Consider the following 10,900-nt stretch of genomic DNA (forward strand, 5'->3'; position numbering starts at 1 on the left):
CAATATGTGTGTGATGGACACTTCACATTACATTTGAAATACATGTAACTCCTCAATCATTCAGATTCGAATTACATTTTAAATGTATGTAAGATATTTAAATCGACAGAATTCTGTAAATGAAGACGCTATTATATCTTAAGAAGTATTACATATTATATGTATATGATATATGAAAGTTCGTATATGTTTTATATACGAGCGGGTGTTGTTAGTATAATTTTATATTAAAATTTATGATATTAAAAAATATATTTCAAATATAGCTAAATTATTTTAATTTTGAACAATCAATAGTCGTATGACCAAATACCTTTTTCCAATCAAAGAACGAATAAAGATAAAAATCCTAGGATTTACTCATTCCATGCCATATGTTGATGTGACCGTTGCTGGATGGAATACTGTCTTATTTAATATGATGATAATATGACTGCGCATGATTATTGTTAGCAAGGAACAGCAATTGCTTCACAACCAGTAGTACAAGCGCAGAAAAAAAACGATTATAAATGCAACACAAGGAGCAGGTATGAAAACAATGCAAACTTCCATAATTCAAGTTGCTACCGAAAATTGCTCACCCAGAACTTGCTTTTCGTCTCAGGATTTGCAACCTCATAACCTAGACTAACTTACCCACTAGACCAATGAACTAGTAAAGGCAGTCAGATATTCTGCCTAAAGAAATAAGTATCTATAAATTTGGACATCACTAAACCAATTTGTGTATTTTAGTCTGACAAAAAAATAACTGTAAAAATATTCATTTTATTTGAACAGCATACAAGAATAATTAATATTAAATTACGCACGACAGTGCTTAAACATTGAATATAAAAAAGATACATTGAATAAATTATGTGTTATTACTTAAATTTAACTTTGCTTCTAAATCACTTTCCTTTTCGATGGTCACTTTGCTGAATGTTTTTTTCAGTATCATATTGATTGCTGCTTCCTCTGCAAACATATATTTAGAATAATTAAGGTAAAATATTCTAAGTGAATACATATTATTATAAACAATTTACAAATCCTTACCAGTAACTTGTATTGCGAGTAATTGGTGAACGATGTGCCTGGCAGTAATCTTGAACAAATCGCGATTGCTGATCTTTTTCTTTTTGTAATATGGCATCAACAGTTTAACAACTAAACTCGCAACATCCACTTTTTCCGCTTTCTTTTCTTTGTGTTTGGAGTGCTGTATCTTTTTAGATATGTCTATCTTTTTAGATATGTCCCTTTTTTCTGTACTTTTACTATGTTCTTTTTTCTCATGTTTATTATGTGTTTTAATATGTTTTAAATCATCCGTTGATTTTGGATCATGTTTTTCTTTAGTTCCGTGCTTTGTGGGAGATTTCGTTATCACAACTGTATTTTTTGATTCACATACTTTAGCATCATCGACAGCAGTAACATTAATTGGGACCGTTATTTCTGGTTCGGATTTTATTTCCGAGAAATGTTTTAGCTCCTGTAATACCTTATCTGCTTCTAAACTTAATTTATGTGCTTTAACTATAGACTTTTCATCAACAAATTTTACTTTATTTACATCACTTGATTTGGTATCTTCATTCATTGAATCAAAGGAATTGTGTGACTCAGGATATTCTTCCATGCTTGTATTAATATCATTTTCGTTACTTTGAGATTCTGTACATGTCGCTGCACTTGTTGCGTCATCTAAAATAAGCGTTTCTTCAAAAGCACTATCCTTACCAGTACTGTCGTTATTTTCAGAGCTCTTTTCATCATTTTGATGAGACTTTTTACGCTTATGTCTTTTCTTAGACCTTTCTGGCTTTGATTTTTCGTTTTTCTTATTTTCCGACTTATGAGATACAGATCTGTCCTTAGAAATCTTACGTTTTTTAATATCATTTGGCTCGACTTCACTGTCAGATGACTCGCCAAAAAGAGCTTTGATTTTTCTTTTAGCTATTGGATTTGCTTTTTCGGAAGACGCGTGTTTAATTTTCTTTTCAAATTTTGTATCGACATCTTCACCCACTTTGTTTTTACTATCTGATTCATTTTTAGGTATTCCCTGTAGAGTTATATTTATGTACAAGGTTTTTGTTTTCGTATTTGTATCGGAATTTTGATCTTCGGCTACTGTGTCTAATTTGAGCGTTTTGTCATTGTCTTCTGCATTATTTGTATCGTCAACTTCCTCTAATTTAAATGTGGAATCACTATGTTTTGGACTCTCATTTTCTGCTATAACAAGTCCTATGTCATCTTCGCTGTCATCTGACGGTAAACTGGGAGATTCTTGTGATGTTTTTGAGAAAAAGTTATTTAGCTTTGTCTGTGTTAAAGGATCTCTTTTAAATGAGTTTGCTTTTCTTTTAGTGTCCTTATCGGCCTTAGATAGTATTTTTTGATCATTTTTGCTTGCTTTATCACCTAAAATAATATAATTATATGTTTAAAGTCGATATAAAAAGCATACATTTAATTAAAGACTTATTGTTTCTATACATACGACTTTCTAATTCTGATGCAGTAATAAAACCGTGATCTTTTTGATCGGCGCGATTCTTTTCGTAGTCCTTTATAAATTCACCAAGCGTATTACTTTTTTTGGGTTCATAATTTTTGAGATCTGGATACAAACTGTCCTTACAAGATTTGACAGATGATATCTGAAATTATTTTCATTTTACATTACAATTTATTGATTTAAAATGTTTGAAAATGATGAATCAAATAATACCTACCACTTTTGCCATCGCTCGCCTGTACAGACTAGCTACAGTACTACTTGAAAATGCTTCATACTCCATCTCTATTGCGCATTGTTCAATATCCCGTCCCGAAAGATTTTTATCTGTTTTATCGATATCTTTTGAATTCTTAAGATTGTTTCTTAACGCATCTGTGAGTAGGGCAAGATAACTCTCCCGTCCTGCAACTGTGAGTCCATTAACCTAAAAAGGGCTAATGTTTAGATCATTCATTGTTTTAGGGAAGAACAATTTCTTATCATATATTCTAGTACGTATAAAAGTATAAATTACTTTCGTTACTGTACTGTCAGCCGCTTTGCATTTGGAATATTTTGCGGATTCAGTATCGTTATTTTTACTTTTTTCAACATCCTTTTTTCTCTTGGCAAACTCTTGCAATATTAGTGACTTAGTCTCCTCAGCGACGCGACGTCTACTACTCTCGTCGTCTGAGTCATCCCCACTCTTCTCTCCGTAGTACGACTCCGCCTCCCTGAAACATTAAATGAGAATGTTGTCGTAAACAAATCGCTAACTATGATAACTTTCGAATGATTCATAAAAACGACTCCGCCTCCCTAAAACATTAAATGAGAATGTTGTCGTAAACAAATCGCTAACTATGATAACTTTCGAATGATTCATAAAATGTATTCCGTCGAGTTGCACCTCATCTGCCCCAGGCGGCCCTCGCCGTAGAGGTCAGAGGAGTCGGCGTGCGTGACGAGGCCGCGCTGGCCGAGCGTGGCGCTCATGGCGCGGCGCTGGTGCTGGTCGAGCGCGCGCTGCACGGCGCGCGGGTCTGCGCATGCGTCGCAGCGCGCGCCGCAATTGGGCGCCTGCTCGCCGAAGTAGTCCGCGAACGTTTTGTGCCGGCACCTGCGGACCAAGGCGATTGGTCGAAATTAGCTCATGCGTTGTGTTATTGGCTAGATGAGAGGAATAACCTCACCTCACTTCCTCGCAATATTTGACCATGATTTCGAAACTCTTGTAGGCGTTTTTGCATCTTTGCTTCTGCTCGGGTGTTTTAGAGCGACCCATCTCGGATTTGAGTAAGAAATCAACGGCATTTCGTTCGCTTCGACAGTAGTATATCCGACAAAATGCCGGTTTGCCGTCTCTTCCCGCTCTTCCCGACTCCTATAAATATGGTTTTTCGAATGTTTAGACGAAATATAGTAATAATAATATCGAAATATATAAGTTTGGAGAAGGGTCTTACAAGCACTTCTGAATTAGTATTTATTGTTCCAAGACAAATTGAATTTAAAGCTACAACTGGTATCAAATGTAGATTCCATATATTACTATCGGCCGGATGATGATATATCCTACGTGAAAGGAAACAACGAATATCGACTCCGAGTTCAATAAACAGAATGGGTAAGAACAAAGATACTAACTTGATAGTAAGCGGCAACATTCTGCGGCAGACCCCAATGGACCACGACGCGTACTGTTGCCTTATCCACACCCATCCCGAAGGATACGGTGGCGCACACGCAAGGACATTCACCATTCGACCATTGCTCTTGAACTGACACGCGCTCTGAGGTTTTTAATCCTAAAACAATACAAATAAAAGCAATAGTAATGGTCACCCTTCTCTATTTATTAAAAAAAAAAAAAATTACGTACCTCCATGATAAGCTAATGATTTAAAACCTCTTTTCGTTAACATGCTCGATATATCTTCTGTTTGTTCCCGTGTTCGACAATACACAATAGCTGCACTTTTGTCTTTCTAGAAAACGAAAGAACATTTATGTTCAAAATAAATTGCTATATGTTTCTATCTATACTTCTTTACTATTATTATAAATGGTAAAGTCCTCTTTTTACGTTTAAAGCTCTGTAACGATTTAGATGAAAGAGGTATGTAAATTAGTCCTGATGAAGGAGATAGGCTAGGCTTTTTAATTTAATAATATATCTATATAAATGGTGATGGTAAATTTTATGATGTACGTAAAGTTTTATAAATTACGCGTAGGCAACGCCGCAGATTCAGCTAATATTATATAGAGGTTAAATATGTATTATGTCTGACGTTTTAAATAATGAGAAGCTTGCTGGTTCTTCTCTGTAAAATAAACATTTTACAAACTGGCAAAAATGTCTCAAATTGTTTCAAATTTTCACATTATATTTTGGTCATTTTTCACAAAATATGCATTTATTTTAATAATTTTTTTTAAATCTGCCTTCCAAAGGTCAAATCAAAGATTTGAACCTTCACTTCATCAATTTTGTGTATATGTAATAAATATATAAAAAAATCTGAATGTCATTCCAAGAGGACTTGTTAAGACTACAACAAACAGTTTTCAAGTAACAAATATACCACACTGAATAACCTGGAGTTACAGGTACTATATGTTTATTAATAAATTCGAATGTAATCACATCAGATATATTTTTACATGACTAAGAACTAAGGTACTTTTTGCATAGTATCAACAGGAGTGAATCCACACTTAGTATTTAATATAATAAATCCCCTTTACTTGACTTACCATTTTAACATTGTCATCATCTTTTAAGTTCTTCTTTAGAAACTCTACCAAATCTCCAATTTCATCCTGTATACAATTTTGATACACTACATCATAAAAGAGATTCCGTCTAAAACTAGGTGTTTTGTATTGTGCTACTGGCTGCAGAAACTTAAGGTTTGTCATTATATCTTTTGTGACTTCAGCACTTGCTGTAGCCGTGAGAGCAACCCATGGAATGCTCTTAAACTTTTCACGTAAATTACCTAATTTCAAATAATCAGGTCGGAAATCATGGCCCCATTCACTGACGCAGTGGGCCTCATCAACAACTATATATGAAACTTTTTTATACTTGACTAGATGCTCTATGAGAGCTTTAAAAGTGCCTGTAGCTGCTTGCTCCGGTGTTACATATAAAAACCTTGTGGTTGGTTTCATGCTGTGTAAATCATTCAAAACTCTATCCCTGTCTTTTGATGTCATTTTGGAGTTGATTGATTCTGCTGGGATCTTAAACCTTGTTAAGTGATCAATCTGATCTTTAATTAGAGCCAGTAAGGGTGAAAATACAATGGCCACTTTATTGTCCTGCAACATTGCTGGTAATTGGAAGCACAAAGACTTCCCTGAACCAGTGGGCATTGATACATATACATCATGGACCCCTGAAAACAAGCAATTAAATTATATTATAACCACTGCTTTATGTTTTTAGGTAACATTATTTTGTATCTCGATTTGTTTTTCAACAATAAAGTTATTTTTAGCATCTTCATTACTGATTACTACATATATCTTGAAATAAAACTAGTTATAACGGATTGGAATCGCGTATATTAATTATTTTTAACATCCCGACGTTTCGAGCACTTTAAAGCGTTCAAGATTCAAATCCGTTATAACTAGTTTTTTTCAATGTGTAATAATCGCGAAAATTTAAGACAACATTACATATATCTTTGTAATGTGAACGACATTATACGATATTTTTGTTGTATTTACGATATGGGGATTCTTTTACAATAGAGAGTTTGAAATAAGATAATACAATTTTACATTACACAAAATGAAACTCACCTCTTGCAATTGCCCTAACAGCCCTTTCTTGAAGTTCACTTTTGAACTTTCTGTAACCAAAACATTGGAGTAATTTTTCTGTTACGTTATCCATCACGAAGTTCCATAACACTGGGAATAAACGGGTAAGTTCATCTGTTATATTATATGATTTATTAAACTGAATACATTAGGATACACTAGTTACTTTCCAGTCACTTATACTTATTAAGAAAAAAATATTAAAATTAAAACAACCTCGAAATAAAAATAATATTTCTGACTTATTGACATTTTTAAGACCGATTTATTTTGTCAAATGTTATCAACGTCAAAACTCAAAATTGCAAGAAATACCAACAGGAGCAAATCGCGCCAATTTTTTTACGTTCCGTTTTGCTGGTATTACAGAAATAATTTTGTACACTAAATGAACTTGTGCATAAATAAGACTTCTAAACAACATAACATTGTACATTCGAGTGGATATATTTATGTTTCTTAATTGTTTATGAAAAAATATTGGTTTATTACAGACTTCTTTTTTAGTAGAACTTACGTGTTTCAGAACAGGTTACAGTACAGGAGGCATTTTAAAATTAATAATGAATATCAGGTTAAAAATTACGATAGTTTATATTTAATTATTTTGTACATACATGCAAAACATTGATTGCAAATAATCTCAAGTTTATCAAGGTAACATTTAGGAAAACAATGTCATTGTCAATTGTCAAAAAGTACTGTTTACTGTTTATTACTTTGGTAAACAATAGGTAAGAAAGCTTCGAGTAAATTTCAAAAAAATCCGCTATAAAGGCAATTTTAATAAAATGTAATGTTTTTCCAGAAAGATAAAGTAATAAATACGTTATAGGTTCAAATAATATGAGCAAGCGTAAAAATCCATCTGATAATGGTAATCTCAACGGAGATTTTTGCGAATTCTTAATGGAATTGGCTGATTACGAGAAGAATGTAAGTCGTAATATTCATAAATTCAACGCTTACAAAAAAGCAGCTAGTGTTTTAGCATCACATAGTAAAAGAATCCAATCGGGAGATGAAGCTAGGAAATTAAATGGCATAGGAGAAAAGATTTCCAAAAAAATAGATGAATTTTTAAACACTGGAAAACTGAAAAAATTGGATGATATACATAAAGATGAAAACGCTCAGATTATTAGTTTGTTGACACGAGTATCGGGTATTGGACCTGTAAAAGCTGCTGATCTTCTAAATATGGGTATTAAATCAATAGAGGATTTACGAAACAATCAAGATAAACTGAACCATCATCAACTAATTGGCTTAAAGTTAGTATGACACACAATTTTGTAGAAACTAGTACTAAATAATTATACTATAAAAATTTAGGGTCTTTTAATACTGAATATGCTATCATTGAAAAGTTGTGTTAAATTGAATTATTTGTGTTATTATAATTAAAAATGTTTATTTTAACATATAAAAATTAATTAAGATAAATAATTGTAAGTCTTCTATTTGGTAAACAACTAAGAAACAAGCTGAATGTAATTCTATTTCAGATACTTTGAAGACTTTGAAAAGATGATCCCGAGGTCAGAGATTCAAGAACTAGAAAATGTTATTACAAAGGAAATTAAAAATTTGGATCCTGAATTTACTATTACAATTTGTGGCAGTTACAGGTACATTTTCATTAAAAACTAATTATTTTACTCAAATAACTCTGATCTGATAAATACTTATTACTTCTTTAGACGGGGAAAATCTGAAAGTGGTGATATTGATGCCCTGATTACTCACCCCTCACTTAAAATAGGAGACAATAAAAATAAATGCAATGAAAAATTATTGAAGAAAATAATAATGGCTTTAGACGGTTGCATTACAGATGTAATATCAATGGGTGAAACAAAATTTATGGTAAACATTATATTTATTTACTAATACCCCCTTTTATCGTCTATATTTTTTACTTTTAACTCTTTTAGAAACAAGTTTTTCTTTGTAAGTTTAAATAGTTTGGAAAGAAAGAAGTTATATCTCTTGTGCAGTAAGACTACTCTAGTATTTTTCTCATAATTACATTCAGAATAGATTGTTTAATTTAGATGTAGACTAAGTAGGTGATACTGATCCAGATGTTTTTTAGAATTATATATTCAAGACATATTTTGTTGACATGTTTAGCATTTATTCTGGCTAAAATCATTTGTATCAAATGTACCTTTTGTGTAATAAGCATATTGAAACATGTTGAGTAATTAGAAACATAAAAGTATTTATACTTGAAAAGTAATTACACATGAAAATTTAAATTAGTTTGCAAAACTAAGTTAGGAAAAAATGAAATTAATAAAGAAAGTCAAATTCAAGAAAAATCTTCAGAAAAAATTGAATGTCATATGAATGTACATTTTAAAAATATTTTATTAAACCTTCTTTTGACAGGGAGTGTGTTGTTTATCCGACAAACATCCATTTCGTCGTTTAGACATTCGTCTCATTCCGAAAGACCAGTACTATTGTGCTGTTCTATACTTTACAGGGAGTGATGTATTTAACAAAAATATGCGGGCGCATGCTCTTGAGAAATCTTTCACTCTAAATGAATATTCACTTAGGCCCATTGGAGTCACTGGTAAGAACAACCATACTGATTTATGTATATGTTTTATATATCTATAGTACGACACAACTTAGATGTCGCATAGGCAAAATTCGTAAAACCAAACACATCCGAATTAAGTGCGCTATCCCAAATTATCAATATTTACTTCTCACGCATATATGATCTTTGCACAAACGTAATAACTTGTAATATCATATGACCTAATATATTCGTCAATTTGACGCGTCGATTTACATGCACTTGCCTTGTCTGACGCGTGAATCTATAGCGACGAATAGCGTCGAATGGCGCGATAGGGAACTATTTCTATTGGTTGTGTAAATCGGCAGCAATCGTTTTTATTTTCATTCCATTGCTTTTTCCGATACTACATCTAATTTGTGTTGTACTATACTTGGCCACAGATAGATACACTAATATAGCTCCATAACTAAATTTATATAGCTTCAATTGAGTAAAACCTTTGCCACTGTTTATCATAATTTATTTCAAGAAAATCATAACAAAACTATAATTCATATTTGTTTAAATACATTGAATTTTACTACAACATTTCTATAAAACAAATCATAAGCAACATATTATCATTTATTTCGGCTTCTTGTTTTAATAACACAATTGAAACTGGTATATTAATAATGTTATTAAAACATAACTGGAAATATTTCTATTTCAAATCAGACAACATTGAGCAAACTATCAACCTAATATCACGGCTGGTAAATGGTTTTATTTATTAGTTCCAAATTCATTAGTTATTTTTTTATTGTCTTGTTGAATACTTTACATAGATTACATTATGAACATCGAAAACAAAATAATTAAATTGATTTTATTTTAAAATTTTTGAACATTTGATTTAATATTTTGAAAAAATATTATTTTTATATTTTAATTCTATTTTGAAATAATTCTTTTTTTTTATATATTATAACAGTCAAAATTATATTTATCTAGCACTTTATTTGAAGGAGATCTTAAGTCAGTACACTCTTAATAATATAAAAATATTTCATTAAAGGAGTTCCAGGCGAACCAGTGCAAATAGAATCAGAAGAAGACATTTTTGACTACATTGACTACCCTTACCAGAAGCCAGAAGAAAGAAACATGTAAAATATATGCTATTGTTAAAAACATATGACGTAATACTGAGTTAGAAGAGCTTTAGCTTATATAACATTACCATATGACCATATACATATAACAACACCAAACTTCACATTTTGTATTTATTAAAATTTTCACTTATGCATTAGTCTATTATTTAAACAATTTTATAATTTATAAAAAAAGTTTTGAGATAATGAGTTTAGTATTTTTTGGTTTATAATAGTAATTTCAATAAACATATATCTTAAATTTAAATACTTATTATGTTAACAATTGTTTATCACGAGTGCATTAACATTATAAAGCAAAATTCAAAAATATATATAAAAATTAAAAGTAAATGTATTGCTTATATAAACATTTAAATACTATCTCTATTATTAAAAGAAATATAGATGAATATAAAAAAGTAAATGGAGCATGGCCTCAACTAACCTATAAACTATATTATAAGCAATGACTATACGTTTAGTTAAATGGAATTATATAGGACTACCCTGTAGTGTTACAGTAACACATTACCGTCAACCATACCTTTATATATACATACTTAGATAGCTGATGACTTCGAAGTAAAATGTTAAACGAAGGAGACCTTACTAGCATAGTACACAAAAGTTTATACAATACGAATGGAGTGAAATAAATTATGTTACTATACTGATATTTATTTAAAAAAATGTATAAAGTAAGAATTAAATAGTGTGTGACGTAAATGTGCCTTCCGTTACAAAATTGCTCTCGTGACGTCATAGTAGGTACTTAAATAAAGTGGAACGTTTTAACTTCGTTATATTTTTTTGTATATAAGTCTTAAAAGTTTAATCAAACTAAGAGTAGTTCACTAGAATGTTTTTTTCATAATT

General features: G+C 31.2%; 2 protein-coding genes across 2 annotated transcripts; one reads left to right on the plus strand and one right to left on the minus strand.

Moving 5' to 3' along the window:
- Positions 1-749: 749 nt before the first annotated feature.
- On the minus strand, positions 750-6,632 carry LOC124531838 (ATP-dependent DNA helicase Q5-like). The gene is made up of 11 exons (XM_047106378.1): positions 6,323-6,632; positions 5,264-5,910; positions 4,386-4,491; positions 4,151-4,311; positions 3,697-3,887; positions 3,414-3,623; positions 3,036-3,237; positions 2,736-2,945; positions 2,501-2,660; positions 1,045-2,421; positions 750-963 (listed from the first exon to the last, which is right to left on the minus strand). The coding sequence occupies exons 1-11, from the start codon at positions 6,414-6,416 to the stop codon at positions 860-862; spliced, it is 3,462 nt and encodes a 1,153-aa protein (XP_046962334.1). The 5' UTR covers positions 6,417-6,632; the 3' UTR covers positions 750-859.
- A 406-nt stretch (positions 6,633-7,038) lies between these two features.
- LOC124532019 (DNA polymerase beta-like) lies at positions 7,039-10,172 on the plus strand. The gene is made up of 6 exons (XM_047106643.1): positions 7,039-7,077; positions 7,152-7,617; positions 7,852-7,974; positions 8,047-8,212; positions 8,741-8,930; positions 9,943-10,172. Exons 2-6 carry the CDS (start codon positions 7,190-7,192, stop codon positions 10,035-10,037), a joined length of 1,002 nt encoding a protein of 333 aa, XP_046962599.1. The 5' UTR covers positions 7,039-7,077; positions 7,152-7,189; the 3' UTR covers positions 10,038-10,172.
- Positions 10,173-10,900: the final 728 nt, after the last annotated feature.

Source organism: Vanessa cardui, chromosome 8, assembly GCF_905220365.1.
Source record: "Vanessa cardui chromosome 8, ilVanCard2.1, whole genome shotgun sequence".
Lineage (NCBI taxonomy): Eukaryota > Metazoa > Arthropoda > Insecta > Lepidoptera > Nymphalidae > Vanessa > Vanessa cardui.